At 41.1% G+C, this 23597-nt stretch overlaps 1 protein-coding gene across 1 annotated transcript in view; it reads right to left on the reverse strand.

Moving 5' to 3' along the window:
- Positions 1-23597, reverse strand: part of ATP10A (ATPase, class V, type 10A) — a 120997-nt gene that overhangs the window by 1256 nt on the left and 96144 nt on the right. The window contains exons 11-21 of the mRNA XM_009998756.1: positions 20143-20246; positions 19845-19971; positions 17402-17586; positions 15718-16039; positions 13820-13896; positions 9893-10018; positions 3781-3981; positions 1526-1606; positions 1331-1435; positions 836-1023; positions 12-320 (exon numbers count right to left, since the gene is read on the reverse strand). Of these exons, the coding sequence (XP_009997058.1) occupies positions 12-320; positions 836-1023; positions 1331-1435; positions 1526-1606; positions 3781-3981; positions 9893-10018; positions 13820-13896; positions 15718-16039; positions 17402-17586; positions 19845-19971; positions 20143-20246 (1825 nt within the window). The remainder of the gene's footprint in view (positions 1-11; positions 321-835; positions 1024-1330; positions 1436-1525; positions 1607-3780; positions 3982-9892; positions 10019-13819; positions 13897-15717; positions 16040-17401; positions 17587-19844; positions 19972-20142; positions 20247-23597) is intronic.

Consider the following 23597-nt stretch of genomic DNA (forward strand, 5'->3'; position numbering starts at 1 on the left):
CCCCTCCGCCCCGGGGGGCGCCAGCCACAGCCTGCCCTGGGGCACGTTCTGCCTGTGCGTGCGGTGGGAAAAGCGACTCGGTCGTTTGAGGAGAAGTTGGCAGGGGTGTGCTTTGGTTATAAGCCTTGAAACAACCACCAGCATTTGAGCCAAGGCTGGGTGAGAAGGTGTCTGCAAAGAGTTGTGCCTGATGTGCTGTTTCCTTTACATTCAACTTGGTCAGCAGCTGGGTGCGCATCTCCGGGGGTAGTTTAATCAACTGGCGTCCAAGCTGAAGCTCAGTTGGGAACAGTGTTCCCTGGAGGGTTCGGTACAGGAATCTGCAAGAGGAGAATATGCAGGTGAAAAGAACTGAAAGAAGGAAGTACCCAAGGCATTATTAAGAGGAAACAGCTAAGACAAAAAGTAGGAGACAGAAAAAGAGGAAAGTTTCACGTGCCTTTCTTGTGTTCAACACAAGAACACTTGCAGATGAAAAGCTCCAAATGCTGTGCTAATAATTTAATAGATAACAAGCAGTGAAATCAGACTGCAGCTTTAGCCAGTGATTCACCTTGTGATTACACATGATGGGGAATAAAAGGCAATGGGAATCTGTCTGCAGGGCAGGCCTCCTACATCCCTAAGTAGGCAAGTCAGTCCACAACGCACTATCAGAATTTCTGTACTATGCATGTTATGGAAGAATGGGCTGAATCTGGAAGCATCACAGAAAACCTCAGAGGGTAGCAAATCTCTCCATGGCCAGGGAAGTTCAACCAACAGTCTACAATTATCCCACCCCTGTGGTCTATGGCCAGGAGCTGTGGTTTGTTCCTGTAGTCAGATACAATACCTGGGCAGCAACGCAATGACTGGTGATATAATGCAAGTGAAATAGAACATGGGGTCTCCCATCAGCCTTTCCATAGTCCAGTAGGGATTGGATGGAGGATGGCACACTGGGCAGGAAGCATTGTAAACCAGAGCCACAAAGAAAAATAAAAGGATACTGAAGATGCAAGATGACCAGTGGAGGAAAGTCTAGAACAAAAAAAAACCAACAACAAAAGAGTAATGATTCTTTCTACTCTGAGAAACTTGCTGTGATTCTGAATTAATAATTTCTGGAGCCAAATCCATGCACAGCAAAGTGTTTGCAGCCTTGTATATTCTAAAATTCTTATTATAGGCACAAACCCACAAAGCTGTTTGCAGATCAGTTTAAATCCTTTTCCACGTTTGCTTAAAATGCCTGCTAAAAATAGAATATGATGAAATGACCATCTTCTGCTTTTGAAGAGTGGCACTATGAAAATAATTAAGCATATGTAGGCTGTGGGTACCTTACCCAAGTTTTGGTTTCTATAGCCAAATGCAGTATGATGGTGAAAAGAGCTATTGTGGTGATGGGAGTTCCCCAGGAGAAGATATCCACCTCTGAATCATAGTAACTCTGTAAAGAAAGAGACAGAGTTTACCCCAAGTTGTATCACTAGTTCTTGCAAAAATGCTAGAAATAGGCTGCCTTAAGCCAAACACTTACAAAATAGGGGATGAAGAAGCAAACCAGGCTTTGATACATAGCATCAATCATGTTCATCCAAAACATGTGTGGCTGGTACTCCTGCAGCACAAAAGAAAAGTGAAGAAAATCAGAGCCCAGTGAAACTGCTGTTGGCTCGGGGTAAGTATTTTGAGGGGGGCATTCAAATGGGCACTTTTAAAGGCTGGTGCAAATAGTTTCACAACTTTGCCAATCTTGAGGGTACTCTTGGGGCTGAACTATGAAGAGTCAACCTAGAAGTCGCTCTGTTCTGGGAACTCTTCTGCTTTCTTTTGTTTTCTTTCACTCCTGGCAGAGAGTGTCATTTGAATCTGACATTCAGGCCAGCAAACATTTAAGAAGATGCCCAGCTTTATGCACTCCAGTGAGACTGCTGATTTCAGGAGGAGCTCCCTGAGGTGTAAGCACCTTTAATGAATGATGTAAATGCGCTTTACAGCATGGACATGAAAGCACAGAGTATTTATTCACATGACTATTTCTGACAAGCTAGAAAATGCACACACAGTCAGAAAAGAAGATCCACAACAATGATCTTCAGCAAGCAGTGCAGCAATATATGCTGTAATACAAATACCTAAATAAGCATATTTACATGTACACACACGTGTATCTGTGTGTCTGGGCTGAAAATTGCTTGCTATGAAACAATATTAAACTAAAATTTGGATTTAAGGACATACACAATTCCAGAGGTATGGATGGCCATAGGAAGGAGCTGGGTATAAGGAAAAATAGTTCATAAATGACAAAATATTTATTTAATTTATTTTGGGATATAGGCTTTCATCTGCACCCACTGGGCTCAACAGGGCTCTTTAGCTCTGTGGAGAATATAACTGCAGCTTCAAAATGTGAATTGACAGATCCTTAGAAACAATTCTGGTGTTATTTGGCCTACTGAAATAACATGCAGTTAAGCACTGGAACAGGTTGCTTAGAGGGACTGCAGAATCTCCATTCCTGGAGACATCCCAAACTGAACTAGATAAAGACCTGAGAAACCCTATCTAGCTCTGAAGCTGTTCTGGGCAGGAGGCTGGAACAGAAGGCCTCCAGAGGCCCCTTCCATGGGCTTTGAATTGGTGATACCTTTTTGAGAGAGATCCTACCTGAAGCAGGATCATTGGCAAGTTTTAAAAATGCCTTATTATATAACCATTCTGAGAACATGCTCACTAGATTTTAAAACAAACTTAGAATGGTCCCTGGGCTTCACTGTGAAAATAATTGGACTGTGAACCTGGGAGACTTTGCTCCTCAGTTTGCCAGCTGAGGACAGGTGGACAGGACTTCTCAATGAGCTTAAGATTTCTATCACCTTAAAAACATGAAAAAAAATGTTACAGACCAGTGGGACAGAATAAGTGTATAAAATTAAGAACAACAGCTGGGTGTAAAACAGAGAATTTGGACTAAAGCAACAGAAATAAGTGATGCTAAGATGATCCTTTCATCTTGCCAGGACAGTTTGAAGGAACGTCACTAAAGATGTAGGGTATCAAATGCAGGTGCACAGTTAGTGGCAAGACATACTGACTGTCTCCTCTCAGAGGACACAATGTCAGATACTTTTAAGAAAAGCTTTTGCTTTGGAAGCAATGTCTTCATACGGATAGTTCTGCCAAGCAGAGAGATTTTTCCCGCAGTTCGCTGTAACTGTAATTACCAGAAATAGTTTGGCTCAAATCCCTCCTGCAATTTCTTCTTTTTTCATTGTACATTTCAAGCAGATGGGGACAAGTTGTTTTCAACAGACATTTCAGCTGGATCTGTCATCTTGCTGGTTACTACCTCCCTCAGAGTCTATATCTAAGCCTGTCGACCTCTGCTTCCTCCTAACACCATCTTTCACTTCTGACTGTAAAGGGCTGGGCCCTGGAGTTTTGTGTAAGTAGTGTGAGGCTATTCTGTGAAAGTCTGGTCTGCAAGGTATAACCTGCTTTACTTTGGTGGTTAGTTGTGAGTCTGGACCATTAGGGAGGTGTTCAGCTTGGGATGACTTAAAGCATCCAGCCTTCTCCCCATGACATATCTCAAAATACAGCTTTATGTTTGTTTGCAATGTACTTTGGGCATTTAGATGCACTGACTCAGATGAGAAAGATCACTAAATGTTATTAGTGCCTTCCCAGACTGTTTTTATCAGTCAACCACCCTTTGAGACCAGGGTTGTTTTTCATTAGAAACTAAGGATGTCTAGGAAAAAAAATAGAAAAAGCAAGAAGTTTTACCTCCATATTCTGGCCACTTTTATAAAGCTGAGGTACAGCAATCAACACTTCAGCTGGCACATCCTTATCCAGCACGCCCGTGATCAGTTGTGGCAGAGAAGAGAAGAATAAATTAAAGAAGATGAGATACCACTGATCAATCATTGATGAGCCAGAGAACCCACAGTAGAACTGGTACCAGAAGAGAAGGGCCACAAACATCTGAAACAGAATGAGCAATGCTGTAAATATGACAGGATAAGAAGAGTCACCACCCATCGTGTTCTGAAACCATTCTGATTGCAGTTCTGCAAGGAATTGTCGATGAACTTTTAATATGTGAGCAATCCTTCTAAGGACACCTAGTCTATAACTGCCTGTTCCTGATGCCCAGACTGCTTTGCTAAGCTGCAAACATCTCTCACACTTGGCTTTGTGTTGCTGGAACCTCAGATCCCACATGTCAGGGATGACTTCACACAAAATTGTCTTTCAGATCAAGTGAACCCCTGAGCTCTCCCAACCATCTCCCAACCATCACTGACCTCTAGGTATGTGAGTACTGACCTCATAGCACATTACTAGTGTAAGGGTAAGCAATTCCATAACAATATCCTCTGCTGGCTTGACGTGTTTTGGGAGGCTCAGCTGCTCTGCAAGAAGTCAATGTGGAAGTTTTTTGCAAGATCAACATGAGATAAGCAGCAACAAGGAAGGTAAAACTGTAAAGTCCAATAATGTTGTCTTAACTATTCTATCTTTTTGCTTTGAAACTCTGCAAATTAGCAGCACCCTAAAGATTCCTCAGTCTCCCTTCCTTTTCAGCTGCTTAAAGAAAACAACTGCATTCACAGCTGCATTGGAATTGTCCACACAGCTGGGTTAGAATCATCCAAAAAGAGACAAACCACACAGCTTGTTGGTTCTACAGTCTCTGCAGCATGGAGGATCCTCAGACTGAAAGTCTCAGGAGAGGTGCTGATCTCACCATTTGAGGCCCAGAAAAAGACAGAGAGCTTCCTAGGGAAGGTAATAAATTCCCAGGCCTGGTCCTCCTAAAACTGCAATTTTTATCATTCTTTGTGAAGTCATTAGAACTCAACAGAAGGCAACCAGAAAACCCTTGGTAACTGTCCCTTGAGGGTTTTACCCATTTGAACTATGAAGAAGGGAAATGACATGACCTCTCCTTTCACTTCCTCTTCTTTCTGTATTGTGTTCTCAAAAGCTTTCAGCCTGCTGGGTTATGTCAACCCTTCACCATTGTTAGATCTACAGAGGAAAATGTAGATCTGTTCTATCCATACACCAAAATAGGGCTGAGCTTTAAATGTAGGAGAAAAAAAGAAAGTTGTGGCCTTGATTGGTCAGTGAAAACTGCTTGAAGGAAAGTGAGTCTATCCTGAGAAGGGGAATTGCCACAGAATAAGAGGGTCAGTCTGCTGTACAGAAATGTACATGTATGTATGTATATATATATATATACACATGTATATATATTTTCAGGCAATGTTTGCATCCTATGTTGAAGTGGCTTCTATATCAGCAGCAACACACCTCTCACTCTTTGTGAGCCCATACTATAACCAAACCTATAAGATGTTAAATGGCAGCATTTTTTTTAAGGATCACTTCTGGAAATGTTTCTGTAAATAGGTTCAAGGAAAAAAAAAAAATCTTTCTCTGGCTCAAACAAGACTGAGTTACCAGAGTTTGCCCTCTTCAGTACAGTTGGCTGGGAGGTGGCAATTTCATTTCAAAATTGAACAGATAGTGACATTTATTTCCTTTCTGGAAACTCAACAAAACTTTTGGAGTCTTTTTCTCAAACCAGAATTGCAATAAATATGTGTATTTACATACTTTCATCTCACTCATTTGAAATAAACAAAATTCAGCTAATCCTGAACCTAAGACATTTTCCTCTCTAGAGCCTTGCTAAAACTAACCTGTCTTGGAAACAGTTCAGTTCTGACGAAAAACAGTTAGTTTGATAAAAATACAGTTAGCTGAAAGTTTTCCTACCACCTCTAGTATGGATCTCAGCAGTGCTCTAAAAGAAAGCTGCACAAATAAATGACATTTCAGTAACCAACCTTAAATCAGATTTTTTTCCCCCTGACATTTTATTTTCTATTAAACAAGTGTTCAATTTAATTTCAAATAGAATGTTAGAATTTTAATAAAAAAGGTTTTCTTCCCCCCCCCCAAAGAGACTCTTTCATGAATGTGGCCCCAGACAGAATTCCTCAGTGAATGAAGTGTATATCAATAAAATGTCCAGTGCTGTCTTTCAGAGATAATGCATAAAAGGAAAGAAGCAGGTAGAATTTTGTTAAATGCCTTTTTGTCAAGCTCAGATATTTCCAGTCGTCCTATGTTTTGATTTATATTTCACTTGTATTTTTATTATCTCCCCTGAGCCAACATCTTCTTGGATAAGTACTCTGAGATTCCAAATGGCTTTTGCAGCAGTTTGGAGTTTAAACATTGAATTAGAGAGGTTCTAGTGGAGGATGAAAAATTCCATACTATGAGCAAATGGGGAAAAAAACCAACAACCTTGCAGAATATTTGCAGTGTAGCTGTCTTGACTCTCTGTGGAGAATCATCTGGAGTAGTCTCCTTGCAAAGGGATCAGGTGCTCATCTGTTTCATTTTCAAACACTTTTTCCTTAAGGGCAGGTGCTATGTCAGACATATTCATGTCTAGATGACTGGATACCCCAGTCAGTAGCAACAAGCAACGCTCAGAAAGCTCTCAAGGCTGCCAGAGCAGAGCCAACACAAAGAGATATTCTTCAGTTGTACTTCAGCCTTGAGGCAGCAACTTCTGAAAACGCCTTACTAAAAATGGCATGAGAAATAACACTTGTAATCAAAGGGAGTTGTACCAAAGGAAATGCAAGGTTTTACAGGGGCTGAGCAAAAATGTAGATGTACAACCAAGCTCTCCGGCTGCGGATTGCTGGAACGTCTGATGGACGTGACTTTTTTAACATTTTATTTTGATGTAAGATGGTCTGCATACACTTCTTGGAAGTTCAGATTCAATACCGTTAAGCCAAAGGGTATCTTGGAAATATACAGCACTAGGGGTGGGAGCACAGACGTTCAGCATCATTCAAGATTGTGGAGAAAACCCCATCTTCTCCCCCGACATGAACCGACAAGGATTAAGCCTTGAGACTCAGGCATTTGAACACCAGCATCTGTTTCACTGCTGTGTTTCACCAGGTAATGTTAAATGGCAGCATTTTTTTTAAGGATCCCTTTTGGAAATTTTTTTTTAAAAAGGTTCAAGGAAAAAAAAAAATCTTTCTCTGGCTCAAACAAGACTGAGTTACCAGAGTTTGCCCTCTTCAGTACAGTTGGCTGGGAGGTGGCAATTTCATTTCAAAATTGAACAGTTAGTGACATTTATTTCCTTTCTGGAAACTCAACAAAACTTTTGGAGTCTTTTTCTCAAACCAGAATTGCAATAAATATGTGTATTTACATACTTTCATCTCACTCATTTGAAATAAACAAAATTCAGCTAATCCTGAACCTAAGACATTTTCCTCTCTAGAGCCTTGCTAAAACTAACCTGTCTTGGAAACAGTTCAGTTCTGACGAAAAACAGTTAGTTTGATAAAAATACAGTTAGCTGAAAGTTTTCCTACCACCTCTAGTATGGATCTCAGCAGTGCTCTAAAAGAAAGCTGCACAAATAAATGACATTTCAGTAACCAACCTTAAATCAGATTTTTTTCCCCCTGACATTTTATTTTCTATTAAACAAGTGTTCAATTTAATTTCAAATAGAATGTTAGAATTTTAATAAAAAAGGTTTTCTTCCCCCCCCCCAAAGAGACTCTTTCATGAATGTGGCCCCAGACAGAATTCCTCAGTGAATGAAGTGTATATCAATAAAATGTCCAGTGCTGTCTTTCAGAGATAATGCATAAAAGGAAAGAAGCAGGTAGAATTTTGTTAAATGCCTTTTTGTCAAGCTCAGATATTTCCAGTCGTCCTATGTTTTGATTTATATTTCACTTGTATTTTTATTATCTCCCCTGAGCCAACATCTTCTTGGATAAGTACTCTGAGATTCCAAATGGCTTTTGCAGCAGTTTGGAGTTTAAACATTGAATTAGAGAGGTTCTAGTGGAGGATGAAAAATTCCATACTATGAGCAAATGGGGAAAAAAACCAACAACCTTGCAGAATATTTGCAGTGTAGCTGTCTTGACTCTCTGTGGAGAATCATCTGGAGTAGTCTCCTTGCAAAGGGATCAGGTGCTCATCTGTTTCATTTTCAAACACTTTTTCCTTAAGGGCAGGTGCTATGTCAGACATATTCATGTCTAGATGACTGGATACCCCAGTCAGTAGCAACAAGCAACGCTCAGAAAGCTCTCAAGGCTGCCAGAGCAGAGCCAACACAAAGAGATATTCTTCAGTTGTACTTCAGCCTTGAGGCAGCAACTTCTGAAAACGCCTTACTAAAAATGGCATGAGAAATAACACTTGTAATCAAAGGGAGTTGTACCAAAGGAAATGCAAGGTTTTACAGGGGCTGAGCAAAAATGTAGATGTACAACCAAGCTCTCCGGCTGCGGATTGCTGGAACGTCTGATGGACGTGACTTTTTTAACATTTTATTTTGATGTAAGATGGTCTGCATACACTTCTTGGAAGTTCAGATTCAATACCGTTAAGCCAAAGGGTATCTTGGAAATATACAGCACTAGGGGTGGGAGCACAGACGTTCAGCATCATTCAAGATTGTGGAGAAAACCCCATCTTCTCCCCCGACATGAACCGACAAGGATTAAGCCTTGAGACTCAGGCATTTGAACACCAGCATCTGTTTCACTGCTGTGTTTCACCAGGTAGCTCTCCACTCATCACAGCATTATTTAAAACTGCTTGGTATTTCAGACCCAGGCAGCAGTTTAGACTATCCAAGTCCTTTCTTTTTTTGTGTGTGTGTCTGGAAGGTTGCCTGTGTGCACTTTCTGATCACACCACAGAACATGTTTTAACATGATTGTGTTAACGCAAAGATGCTTTGTTATTTCTTTATCTCCCTTAGGTACGCTTGAGATGTTCAGAACTTTGAGCAAATGATGGTCTTGTCCTGATAAAATACCTGCCTTCAGATCGAGATCAGTTGGGATTAGTCAAGCAGGGATAAATTTGCATGAAAAAGTTGCCATTGATTGAAAAAACGGAGGATTAGATTAAATTCGGAAAGCAGCTTCTATGAAATTGAAAGCTGCTTTTATTCTGATATTGAAGATAAAATCCAGCCTCCCCCTCACAGTTCACATGTTGCCCTCTGGAGCAAACAGAGGTCTGAGAGTTGTGGCTCTCCTCTCTTCCCTGCCTCTTCATGTCCCTTGCTCCCAAGAGGGTTTGTAGGAGTCACAAGTGAGCAGATCTGCAGGCCTGTGAGTGATTCCTACACAGCCGATGGAATTCTTGGTTGTCTTGTTTGGCAGTTTTCAATTAATCATCTTTGTACCCTGAGATCAATGCAAAGGCCTTTGTTAGGGCCAAGGAATTGAGCTGCTACTGGCTCAGTGCCCAGTACTGGAGTGACTCCCCTTTCATCCGCCAGGGAGGAAGCGCAAATCCATAGTCTGTTCTTTACCACACTGTGCTTCCTCTCTTGGTTAGTTGAGAGTAACATAAATCAAGAAAAAACCTTTCCAGTCTCTGCATCTGAGACACAGAGAGGACTCAAAATATCTCAGGTCACTTGGGAATATGTACAGTGATTCATAAGCAAGAATAGGAGATAGGAAGAGAAAAGACACTCAACTGCTACTTTGGACCAAGGCTGGATGGCTTTGGCATTAAAGACTCCTGTGTCTGGCCAGCTAAATTCTGCAAAACTGTTCTATAAAGAGCAGTTTTCAAAGCAGTGCTTGTTATTTCTGCTACCTAATTTGCACATTCAGCAGCACACTGGAGCTGTTATACTTCGGGCCCTGTATTTCTGCAAATGGCAGTCAGCTGCCTTCCAACTCTGCACATCTCTTCGCAGCTTGTTTATAAACCATTTGAAGGGGCTGACCTAATGCTCAAAAAATAAACCCTGGAAACATGTGGTGCCATAAAGCTACTGAGTTAAAACACTTACTGCATTTTTGTAGAAGAAATACAGCACCATGTTAGCAAGTCGGGAATAACACCAGTGGCCATGAACAAGCAAGAGCTTCTCCAAATGCCGGAACCTTGGGATTGCAAAGTCACTTGCCATCACCGCCTTGAAGGAAAGACAAGTTGGAATCATTATTCTAAAGCATCACCTTCAACACCAACAGTGAGTCTAGTCACCTTCTTCAACTCATACAGCCAATGGAAATGGTACTGATGAAGAATTGAAATCCATCAGGGTACATCTGAAATGCTACAGCGACTTGGAACACCTTGTGAGCCAACCCAGCAGCTTGGCAGAACATGCCAGGCATCCTGGTCCTCACCCAAAGGAGATGACAGCCCATGTTCCAGATGGTGACAAGCAGCAGCAAAAAGCAAGGGGTGGGAGAATGGCTGGCAGTTGCAGCTGGATGAGCATGGAGGCTCAGGGTCCACATGTGAACATGGTGGCTGTTACATCTTTCTCTGTAAAAACTACAGGGTAATTACAGGGTACTTACAGGGCAAAACGTATTTCCAGAGAAGAAAATAAGAAAAGCACCATTAAATGGCTGCATCATAATTACTGGACTTCAGAAGACAAAGCAATAAAAATAGTAGTTTTAATTAACATTTGCAATCCTGGCTTATAAAATTTACTCGGCTGCCCTGAGATCAGTGTGTGGAGGGTTTTTTTAATTTGTGTGTTTTCTGAAACTGTCTGTGAAAAAATATCGCAGTAGATGAGGCTCCTCTGTGACTGTGCAGACTGCCAAGTCACACTGACAAAATGAATCACCCAGTTTCTCTCTACTTCTGACTATAACTTAGGGTACTGTACATCTAGATGAGATCTTTTGGTGTCATCACAGTCATTTCATGATCCTCCACGCCATTAGGATCACACTAAGTTTTCATTTAATATCGTTTTACATTTCATTTTCTATTTTGGTGTCACCTTTCTTCTCACAGTCCAGCAAAAACATGAGGAAAGGTGAAAACCTCCAAAGGTGTTTTCCTCACACTCTGTATATTCTGGCTGTATTTTTAGATGAGATACATCTTTCCTTTTAATTTTTTCTAATTCCCTTTCTTGGTAGATCATCAAAAAGGGCTCAGTTTTCCCAAGAAGGTGCTTGGAGGAGCTATTAAAATAAACTCTAGAACAGTATGCAAGGGAAGTTGTAATACTGCATTGTAATTTAGCCAGTGTATGTATATAAGCACTGGGACATTTTTTAATAAGTTGATACATCCTGGGATTTCTCAGGTACTGAGATCCACTCCTCACACAGAACAGGCTGATTTCTCCTGCAGACGTGCAGCTGTCTTGCAGTTTGAGGAGAAGAGAGCTGTGCTATGCCTGCTTCCTTGTCGTCCTCCCCCCCATCTCAGCCTATTCCACTGTCAAAACAAAACTGCCAGCTTCTTTTCACTTGTGATTCTAACATAGTACTTCACAATATATTGTGAGAAGTGCTTGTTTTTCTTCTTTTTTTTGGTTCTATTTTGATAACAGCGAGAAACGCAGCGAAGATGATGGTGTTATCCAATGACATTTGCATGTCTATTTCGTCTCAATACATCTCCTTGCTTTTCACATTTTTATTTTTCACATTTTACTCACAGGGAAGAAGTGATTCATGCTCCACACGCTTCCATAGGACGTGGAAAGAAAATAAATCAGAGAGTATTGCTGGTTTAGACATGCAAATGCTCAACGCCTTCTGAGTACCTGCGTGTGCAAGATCCTGGCAGTTGTTTACAGTAAAGAGGCCTGCATGGCTCCTCAGAACCTTGCAGGAAAGGAAGGGAATTATAAACAACTAGAAAGATTTTCCACCCTGCTGAGCTTTCATTTAGAAAAAAATCAAGCAGGTAGTTTAACAGGTTAATGAGCAAATAGCTTTCAGGTTTGAATGTATCATGAAAGCCAGGGGCATTAGAGGAGTGATGATTTTAAGTGTAGGAACTCAACTGAAAGTTGTAAAATGGGGAGAGGAGTAAAAAAAATATACTAGGAGCACTAGATGTCTGCTTTAGGGAAAACAGTGATCTGAATTAATACATTGACAGTAGGAGCTAATAAGTTCATAGGAGATGATAAGAACCAAGGTCTCTGAGGTAGACTTTTTTGAATTTACAGGCTTGGAGGGGACCCCACAAAATCAGTCTCCTCTGGGTTCTCTCGAGCCAGGACTGCCTGCAGAGTGATCCTGCAGAAATAACACAAAGCTCCTGGAACCTAGTGAAGGCTGTGGAACTACAAAGACACTTGGTATCAGCTTCATCTACAACTTCCATTTCTCCTGCCCTCTCCAGCCATCACAGTCACACTCACAGGGCCTGTGGCTGGGGTGCCACATGCACAATGAGTATCTGAATATTTCTGTGGCAGCTTCTTTCCAGTCTAACTTACAGCTGCTAACACATTTGGAAAGGCATTTTTAATGGATTGAAGGCCTGAAATCTGTTTGTTTGAATAATATTGATAGACACCCACTTGCCCTGGCTATTACATGGACTGAATACACTGGGTGATTACATGAAGGAAAAGTGTAATAGCTCTGCTGGATCAAGCTGAAGCCCATCTTCCCTAGTATCCAGGCACCAACAATGGCCAAGTGAGGATGCCTTTGGAAGAGTAATAATAATAATAAGCAAGAAAAACATCTACTGACTTTTCTACAGAGTACTCTCCTAGCTTCTGGCGACCTACAGGTCAGAAAATGCACAGAGTTGACATCCAAGTTCATAGCTCAGGTAAATTTTTGTTTCATAAAAGTGTGTGTTGACCCAATTAAATTACAGCATTCATGAAATTCCGTGGAATAAAATTCTACAGCCAACTTGTGCACTGTGTGAAGGATGACTTCCATTTTAAGCAAAATATCCAGCCAGTGTTGCAAAAAATGCAATGAGGGTCAGAGAACCACCCACTGGTAGCTAAGCTAAGGAGCATGTTCATCTGCCTAGGTCCTCAGGATGGAAATACTTCCCATGTTCTCCGAAGAATTCTTTGTCATGTACTCAGCAACTCTGTTTTCTCATGCAATCAGGTCTGCACCCAGCCCAAATACAAGGTAGGTTGTGGAAATGAGGTGTCTTCCTCATTCTCTGTGTTTTACTGCCACGTCTGGTGCCAACAAGGCAACTGAACCACACTGGCAGGTGAGGAGGCAGAGGTAACTGGTAATACAGTAGGGAACACATCCTGTACACACACATCCTCTCTTCTTGGGTCTGGAGAAGTACCTCTAATACAATGCCAAATACAGTAATCACAGGCTGAACACATCCAAAAGACTACAGGGCAAGTTTCCTTACCTTGCCATTCCCTGTGGCAGGAAATGTGGAGAAAACCAAGACTTGGAACAGTGTGCGGGGAGCAGTGGTTCTGCAAAGGGCTGCAATTTTCTCTTTCATCACTGTTCTGCTGTCTGAACAAGCTGTGTGAGCGAGATGTGTGGGTGGCTGGGCTGGGGGTCACCACCACACTATGCAAATAAGCTGCATCATCTGGATGTGCTTGTGCAGCCTCTCCACAGGATAAGTGTACCAAGCAATGCAGGAGAGAGGAGAGTAAAAGCCAGAATAAACCTTTATTTCCTAAATAATGCATAGCTGGGCTTTTCTCCCTCCTTTGAATCAGTATTTAATAAATGATTTCTAAGCTTAGAGGAATCTGATAAGGTGAATTTGCTGAGAAGGTAGCATGTTTAAGTTCACCACAGATCTGAGAACAAACACCAGCTCAAACTCAAGCTGAAAGTATCCTTACAGTGTGCTGCTGGTACTCCTAAGCACAACTTGTCACTTCTCCTTTATTTGTGCTGGCTATCCTAAAGCAGTTTGGTCAAGCTGACTTATGGGCAGTGCCTATTTCACCCTTTCATGGAAGTGCTTTTCAGTGAGTAAGCAACATTACCTGCATGCCTTCTTGACCAGAGATCCCCACGCCAACATCTGCCACTTGGATCATGCTGACATCATTAGCACCATCACCTAAAAATCACAATATACATTTTTGTTGTCACTAGTAGATCAGGAACAATTAGCAGCAGCAAAGCAAAGGAAAAGCAATCGTTACTGAGTGTTGGGTGGGCATAGTAAGGGAGATGTGGGTCAGGAAAGGACCCATCTTTGGAATATAAGGTTCAAAGCTTGGCAAAACTGATCTTTGTACACTTCTTGTAATAGAAAAGTAAAAATAAAACATGCCTTTTTAGTAAGATTTAAAATTCAAGTATTGAGCCTAACCTGCATAAATACTAAACCACTGATAGGCTGAGAATGAGGTTCCCAATACTTCTGCTTCCTTATAAACTGTGCCTGCAATCAGGTATGACTAAGAATGAAATGCAGAAGGTGGCCTAAAGCCAATGAGAATGCCTAAACAGTAAAAATACAATAAAGATTAAAAGTAGGTGATTTTTTTACTTGGATTGACCAGGTGGTGATCTTTAATACACCCATTACAGGTAGATTTAACTACATTGGTTGCACAGTCACTCTCCCTTGCTCTGCTTTCCTATCATGATACCACAAGTGACAGGTGCCACAGAACAGGTAACAGAAGGGAACATCTATCTAGCTCTTAACCTCTTAAATTTACAGCCAGTGTGCTAGTAGAAAATGAAACTGTATTAGGTAACCATAAGAAACTTCAGTGGCTGAGGCACACATTCACATCTCACCCCAGTTTCCCTGCTGTTGGTACATGTAAGAGTGGCATCTGCTCACCTGACAAAGCTGTGTGATGTATCTTTGTGACTGTGCAACACCACCCCAAGTCACCTTATGCTGGTGGAAAGAGAGAGTGTATACAGCTCAGCTTTTTAAGCTACAACAGATGCTTAAGTTCAACTCACAGGCTCAAGATGCTCAGAAAAAATGAAAACACAAGCTGCCCAGCCTCCACCAGTGTTTTTAAGCATTCTGGATAATTCAAGCTAACCAGCCAGACATTTTTGACAACATATGCTAATGATTATGTCCACAGTCAGCCAGCCAAAGATATAAATTCAGTATGAGAAAGGCATATTTGAGCTAGATACAATACAGTGAGCATGAGGACTATAATGAGCACACACTTGGTGATGCAGATATCACAGGAGTCTGGCAATTATTATCTGTACTTAGGGTTTCTCATGGGTAGGTCTAAACCATGTGTTGCTGCTTTGATTAACCAAGACAGGTAGATGAAAGCTGGTGTGTGACAATATATGCTCCAATTATACCTTGTAATGCATCGAGAGCCTAAACTTTAGATAGTGAAAGAACTGGTTGACTTTTCTTATGTCAAAATCATGGAGACATGGAAAATTCTGCCAGATTTAAAACTGAGTAACTGACAAAATCTCTCCTTTGCCAGCTAAGTAATTAGCTGGGAAGAAGCGTAAGCTCTGGCATGATGCCAACTGCAAATCTGTTCTCTATATTGACAAGACCAATTCACACTCTGTGCTGTAAGTCCCACTTGTGATGGAAAATGCAGAACGCTGAGTTTAAACATGAGCACCACTTTGGTTTTTGTAATACAGTGATTGCAAAACACTGCTCTGCACAACCCAGTTCTTCACCCTGGGTCCCAATTAGCTAGCTTCTGTAGGAAGAAAACCCAACTACTACTCCAGGGTTCTATCTTGGGTTTGAATAAATATGTCAGAGTAAATATGTTAAGAGTTGTCAGACAAAGTTTCAGACAAAACCGAAAAGCTATTTGAGCTGTGAGGCAGCTGGAAGGGTCCTGCTGCAAGTCAAAACCTCAAAAATCTCAAAACACAGCATATGTCAAGGCAGGCTAGTTTAAACTCAGATACTTACCTATTGCCAAGGTCATTGCTTTGAGTTTGTCTCTGACCAGTTTCACTACCATACTCTTTTGGAGCGGGGTAGAGCGGCAACAAAGCACCGAGCGGCATCGCCTGGCGAGTGCAAGAAACTTATCTTCTAGTGTGGGTTCCAGAGCATAAGCTAGAGTCCTTCCATCAATCACTAGGCCCAAGCTGGAAAGCACAGAGGAAGAGGGTGGATAGAGAGGGGTGAACCCAACAGTCATGTTTCCAGTAGCTTCGTCTATTGTGCTGTTGGAAAACTTAGACTCTACGCATTGCAGGCACTGCTCCAGCAACACAGCACATGTCTCCTGAAAAAAAATTCAAAATAAACATGCTTTAGAGAAAGGAACAGGTATTCAAACATTTGTGTTTGCTGTAATTTCAGGCATAAGGAATATGGAGAATGCGTGATATTTGCAGCACTGTTCAAGTTTTAATTCCTAATAATCTTCCTTTCTATTTGTTCTAAACTCACTTAATTGTTCCAGAAGATATGTCAGCATCGAGGACTCGAAAGGCTTAAAACCTAATTCCTGTTTAACATGCAGTATTAGATGGTAAACTAATTTCTTTTAGCTCCTTCTCAGAATAACAGTGCTAGGAGATACAATCAGTACCAGTACCAAGTTAAGTCTGGTGCTGAACACCACGTATACGCCTACAACTCAGATCAAAGTGTTATGCATCATTGTAGGCCAATTAAAGGTTATTTAAGCTGAATTCTCTCTTAGCTGTACTCATCTAAAAGATGTTATTGAGAACATATGAACATTTAAAATGAAATGCTATTGGTCTTACAGCAAACTACGACAAAAAAAGAAGAGAAATCATGGAAGATCAATTTACCAGTTCAGTTGATACACTCAAGAAGGGAAAATGCTGTTATCTTTTCTTCCTTTTCGAAAGGAACTGGAGCTGGATGCTGCTGGCCTACCTCTCCTCTGCTGATCTGAAGTCCAGTTTTATCAACCCATTAAAGGACTACAGCACTAGCAGTCTGGTTCCTTGTATGTTAGACCGTATCAGTAAACTCTTTGTGACTGTCTGCTTGCAACAAGTTGAGCACAGGAAAGACGAGTAATTCAGAAGAATGAGAAAAGGTCTGTTAGGAAGCAAGGCACTGCTGCAGGTGTGGACTTCTGCCTCAGTGTTAGCATAAAAATTTAAGCATTGCTTCGATCTCCAGAGAAAAAGCCACCTGAGAAAACATGAATGACTTGAGTTATCTAAATACTGCATCTCAGTGGTGTAAAATAAAGCACAAATTCTCAATGGGGTAATCAGTTGTTTTCTTCCTCAACACATGTTTAATAACAGGTTGCTTTTTGGAGACCTGTTAGTGCCAATAAGCAAAACCAGGGATGTTTTGAAAATGCATAACAAGGGCAGGCATTGATGCTGGGATGGTGTATTTTCATTCATGGTGGAGCCAGCTACACGCAAGATGTTGATGATACATGACACTATGATGTAGGAGCATGATTCACTGAAAAGTATTCAAAAAACAAGGCACGTCCTACCTGAAAAGCGCGAATGAAGCAGGAAAAGAAGAACAAACAAAAAAAACAAAGGAGGGAAAGGAAAAAAACAGCCATCAAACTTTAAATTGTACAAGTTGAAAATAAGGCAAAGCCAGCTCGTAAGTAAACTTGTGTATTGGATCTGCTTACTGGTGATTCAGCATTCAAAGTGATGATTTCTTCATCGTGGTCCAGTAGCTTGCAGGCATATGCAATATTAACAGCTGTTTCTTGCTTGTCTCCAGTCAGAACCCAAATCTGCAGCCCTGCTCTGCGCAGGTTTGCAATGGTTTCTGGAACACCATCCTGCAAACGGTCTTCGATGCCAGTTGCACCTAAGCCCAGAGAAAAAGCAAAATATTCCACATGAAATGAGCACTTCAGGTCCACGTCAAATTGTAAGTTTTGATTTAAAAAAAAAAACCCAAACAAACAGCAGTCGCTTTTCTTGGGAAATAGCTGAACTACCAAAGACTGCAAGATTTGGGCAGCTTTTTTTGGGGGGGGGGATATCAAGAGGACAGAAAGTAGGCTGGGGTAAGTATCTGCATGAACAGCCAAAAATAAATCCAGAATTCAAAATTCAAAAGCAATCTGATGCCACTTCTAGGCATCAGACATTCACAAGGTTGATGTTCCTTTGTTCTCTTCATCGTTATCTTCATCGTTTCTTCTGAATGTTCCTAAAGAAGATATTGTTGCTTCTAGGATGTAGTTTCAGTTCTTTCTTCCTCAACTAGGAGAGGCTGGGCCACTAGAGATTTTTCCTTTTTCAAGGGGAATGACAGCAGAATTGCAGCTTGGCAACAGCTCATTAGGCTACAGAGATAAACCTTTTCCTGCCTTGTTGCTGCTCTTTGCTCTTCCAGAAAAACACCGACTGCCAAATGAGATACAGCAGAGAACATATCAGAGATTTGTTCACCATTATGTGAAAACAAAATGTGGCTTTTCCATGCTTTCAATGTATCTTTCTACCTGTTTATGTATGAGACTGAGTATCTTTCCCATGCTTTCGTACATGGAGAGAAAGAAGACTTTCAAGCATGACCAAGTTCAGTGTTACCACTGATCAGTGGTCAGTGCTCCACTGAGTTTCAGAGCTGCTTCAGCGTGAGGAAATGTAACTCTCACTGCTAGAGAATAGGAAGTAACAAACATGTACATTAAATGGAAAAACAGGGGAAGCAAAGCAGACTTTTCTTAGCTATTTGTTATTCCTACGGTTACTCCTTCAAAAGAAACATTTTATCAAGGTAAGTCCACATGACGTCTGAGCACCAGCAAGTCTGAGCACCAGTCATGTACCTGGAAACTCCTTCCCAGGGTAATGTTGGGAGAGCCATTATTATCCAAACAGTGCATAAAATAAAAGAAATTCCTTCTCCAAACTCACTTTTTTTATTCCCACAACTTAACCATAATTATTGCTAGGTACAAACCACAGTATGAGGTTCTTGGCAAATGACTGTACTTCTGGCTAGAGCTCACTTCTTGGTTTGGCAGTTCAATTGCACTTCCCCCCCTCCTTTTTTTTTTCATTCTCTGAGTGCAGCCAGAGACACTAGACAAAACCATGGTGGGATCTCCCTGATTAATGTGGTCTGAATTAGCCACCTCATGCTCCCCTTTAAGTGAGAGGAGAGAAACAGACACTTTAAGGGCCTGATTCATCTAATCCTAAAGTGGGTATCTAAGGCAGAGCAAATGAACTGCACTTCTTTTCCTTTTTTTTTTTTCTGGTCTCTCCATGGGCTACATGGAGAGCCTTAGAGATCTGTAGTAGACATACCAGAAGTTGGATAAAGTGGATCTCATCTCAAAGAGGCAAGGATGTTGAAAATTAGTGAAGTTTGTTATCTCCAACAGTGTCATGGCTGTCCCAGCATCTTTGCCAGAGAAAGCAGTTGGGTGCTTGGAGTAATAGTGGATATAGAGACATTTCAGGGCTCAGTGCTTTCCACATCTCAACCGAGCAAAGGAAGAGTATGGCTTTGGCCTTGGTATACATTTTACATACCTTGATTTCAACTGCATCATTATGAAGGACTGCAATCCTCCTGACAGAAAGCACAGGCCCCAGGCGTGTGCTGAACCTCAAGCACATCAGAGTTGATGCCCCTCACAAGTGCAGTTTGTGAGCTTTGGATTAGTGAGGGTCTCTGGTGCCACCAGAGTCGTGGAAGTCTCTGCCATGTTTAAGTGGCACTAAGCAAATGAAACCCCACAGACAGGTTGGGCAAAGTCCTACTCCTGTTTAGAGCAGCAATTCCCATTTATGATATTGTGTCCAACTCACCTCTGTTGTTAGGTGAGTTTGTATCACCTAGTATCTATTTGTATCACCTTTGTATCACCTCCACTCTGTTCACTAGTGATAAAAAGATGTCAGGAACAGGGAAAACAGGGTAGGCCTGCTCTGCTCATTATATTCCATTCCTTTGTGGTGCTGCACATGACAGCCACGACAAAGGCAAAAAGAAGCCAATTTCTGTCCTGTCAGAAGCCATTTAAGGGAAAGAATGGATTTCATAGCCAAGCTTTCAGCATGTTTAACACATTTTAATTTCATGTCCAGCTCTCATTTCATTACCTAGCAGATGCAGGTTCTTCTCTATCCGCAGCGCTGACTGAAACAGAAGTTCTTCACGGTTTTCAACAGAGGATTCTGCTTCTAAATGACTTTTTAACCAACAGGCATACTCTTCCTTGCTGAGAACCTATCAAAAAGAATATGTGAGGGCACAGTCAACGTGATGCAGACCCGTTTGTACTTTATTGAATAGAATGAAAAAGAAGTTATGGATCAAGAGTAACAAATGAATAAATGCCTTCACTAATTTTTGTCAAGACTCTCCTTGAAGACCAACGAAGAGTCTGCATCGACTTACTCTTTTTGCAATACAGAGGGTCCTCAGCCCATCTCCAGCATACAGATTAAGGTAATTCTGTGTTTTGCTTTGGATTTTTTTTTGATGTTTGCCCCGAGGGTCATCTAGATAAGAATCAAAAAAGACATCATTGATTGAAAAATAACAGCAGCTGAATTGCCTCAGAGAATAACAACTTGTCTGCAGTACTGCTGTACTGGCACTTTATAGCTGATACTTTTAAAGAGTTGTTGATGTCTCCTGGGAAACTCATGTAAACATTCCTTTTAGAAAAAAAAAATCTTGTCTTTTTGTTCTGTCTTTCCTGTCTTCTCTCTTCCAAAGTCTCTATGGATGTATGTTAGAAAGACCTTCTTTTTTTTTACTACTTAAGTATTTGTTTGGCCTGAATACTTTAAGAAATCATTACAACCTTCACAGCACACAATAGTGTCAGAAAGAGAAGTATGATTTCAAATACACTACTAGCAAATGTTCTCCACATCTCATCACGTGCAGAAAAATTACACTTACTTAAAAATAGGACTTCATATTCCACTAAGGATAGTACCTCAAAAGAACCAGAAATTATGCTTTGTTTTGTATATCTAAGTGTAAGAAGGTACTGCAGTTACTGATACTACCTATTAACCTAAGTCAATGCAAAAAGTCCTGGGTATGACTGTGATTACACATAAAAGATAATTCACACTTGAGGAAACCTCCCAACTAGCTTCTACCTTGAATGTACATTCATACCCAACCTGATCTTGCTATGAGTGATCATTTATATATATGGCTATCTGCCTGTCTTTAAACTTAGCATTCAGCACTTTTGTTTGTATACAGCAGCACACTGTCCAACCCAGCAATCTGAGTCTTCAGCATAAACATGTACAAGGATCAATGTTGTAGGAAGGAAGGAGCTGGGAGCTTGGAATCCCAATATTGTGGTTTTTGTCTTGTTATCTCATCCATGTATAGCACATTTTACTCACTGTATGGCTGTCTTCTCACCTTAAAGACTGTCCAGTCTTCTCTAGGTCAGTAAAGCTGGAAGTATACATACCCAGCTGTTCCTAAGGGACATATTTTTGGTATTTCAAGCATTCCTTCATTTTAGTTCTACCTCTGATTAAGGTCACATGGCGAATACTGGTAGGAATATCCTGGTGGGCCTGCCCATCTATCTATTGATGCTGCCTATGCTATCACTATAGACTCTCTCAAGGCACCAATGCAGCTATATTATTCCAGAAGAACATCCCTACAAATATTATTTGCAACTGGAAAGCCTCTTCTTACGCTATAGCTGGTGACTCCAACACACACACAGCCAGGTTCTTTCAGAAGCTATGAAACCAGCTCACAACTAGATTCAGCTGCAACATAAAGTGGAAAGTGTGCATACACTAAACTGGCAAACTAACACATTTTCTCTCAGCTTCTTTTCTATTTGTACACAAGATCCCTTTTGACATTTGTGACTTAGCTGTGTGATATAAGAATTTTTTCTCTGGGGGAAGTACTGCAGGAAATCTGAGGTTTTTGTAAGACACAACTATTTTAGAGAGAAATGCCATATTTCTTGCATATCCCACCCAAAATTGTCTTATGGGAGTGGCTACTTCAGTCACTCACTGATTTCAAATGATGCAAACTTGAACAGGTGCTTAAATGCACCAAAAGTAATTTCTATCACTTTAAGTCTTGTTAATGACTTCAGATCTCTCTGAGCACCACAGGCACTAATGCAGTGATCACAATGTCAAATTCTTTACCATCTTCAGTGAACAACAGGATTTCTCCACAAGTAGAGATGTGCACACCATTCCCCATGTGAATTCTCAATTCCAGCATGGAAGACTGCACCTCTCTTCTCCACCAACGTATCAGTGAGAGCTAAACCCCTTTCAGCTCTTCATGTGCTTTATCAGTCCTACCCTGAGCTGCATCTTATACTCAGAAGTTCAAAGGAGGGAAGGAATCTCTTGCAGACAAAAGCCAGTTGTCGAAATTCTTTTTTTTTGTTGGGATGCAGTGTCTATGCTGATCAGTGTGACCACAAGCACCATGGGAGTGAAAACCACCACATAAGTCTTCTCCAGAAGAATGACAGAGCTAGTGGTGGTCTGCTTGCTTCATTTCCTTCCATAATCACAAGCTGCAGAAAGCCAACCCAGCTTTTGTTTTCTCAATGACTTATGCTCACAGTTCCTGTGTGAGTTGGTTATTGACTCAAACAGTAACTTTCTTATTTATGAACATGGTGACTCTTGAGATAAAGGAAAAACAATACACTCTTGGAAACAATTTCAAGGCTTTTGGAAATAACTGTATGCTACCAGAAAATGTCAAGTTTCACAGTCTCAACTAGATATACAGGCAGAAAAAAACTGAATTAATTCAGAAACTTGTAAAGTCTTGAAGCTTATGGTGATTTCTGATTTTCTGTAAGACACAACCAAAGCTACAACATAATACGTTTGCTTCTGGTTGTTTCTCATGTCATATTTTAAAATCTTGTGTCTGATAGGACACAGTCAGACAACGTGATGTTAAGAGTTGGGAGGTCAGGGACATGGTCTTGGTCTTTCAGTCTATGAGTGTAAGTACCACAATGTGTCCAGATCCACACTTTACTGATGTACAATTTACACGCCCCTGAGGCACTAAGAGAGTAAAGAGTGAGCACTGGGGTTAGCTATCATGTCAATTCACTTATTGGATAATTCATTGAGATGATAAGTGCCTGAATTCTTGTGACATTACATCTTCTGTCACATTCACGTTCCACCATCACCGATGGGATGAAACCACAGACAGATCCTGCAATGTAGATAACAGCCAGAGCATAAATCTTCTTGAGGTTCCCTCTACCTGAAGAATGCCTCCCTGTAACAGGAAAAAGGTGCTCTTCCCTCAGGAACTGACAACATATTCACAGACATGAGGATACTGCAGGCAGAGATGGCAAATGCAGTTCCAGGAGTGAAGCTGCTCAAGAAAAATGTCAAAATGTTTTTCAGACAGATCCACTGGAATGTACAGAGTTCCTGAAGACAGTAGTGGTTTAGGGGGCTAGAAAATGAGGGTAACTGTTGATGAGGTTCTAGTGGCTGAACTTTACCTTGCTTGCAAAAGCAAAATATACTAAAACTCATAGTTCAATTTGGGCTAAAAAAATTAAAAATCTAAGGGCACAAAGTGTCCTGGTTTGAGCCAGGGTGAAGCCAATTTTTCTTTTTACTGATTTTTTTTTCCTTCAGTAAGCTTTCTTTTAACAATCAACAGTGTGTTCTGCTAGGCTGATAAGACAGAGGAATGTTTTTCTAACTACTGAGGCTTCAAGGCCGCACCTGCACTCTGCCGGCTCAGACACTGTGGGGAGATCTGTGACCCCCCGTAGGAGGCTGAGTTAGACAGACAGCAAAATTGGCCAAAGATATTCCATTCCATATATCTACGTAAGCTCA

Source organism: Chaetura pelagica, unplaced genomic scaffold (genome assembly GCF_000747805.2).
Source record: "Chaetura pelagica isolate M959 unplaced genomic scaffold, ChaPel_1.0 scaffold120, whole genome shotgun sequence".
NCBI lineage: Eukaryota > Metazoa > Chordata > Aves > Apodiformes > Apodidae > Chaetura > Chaetura pelagica.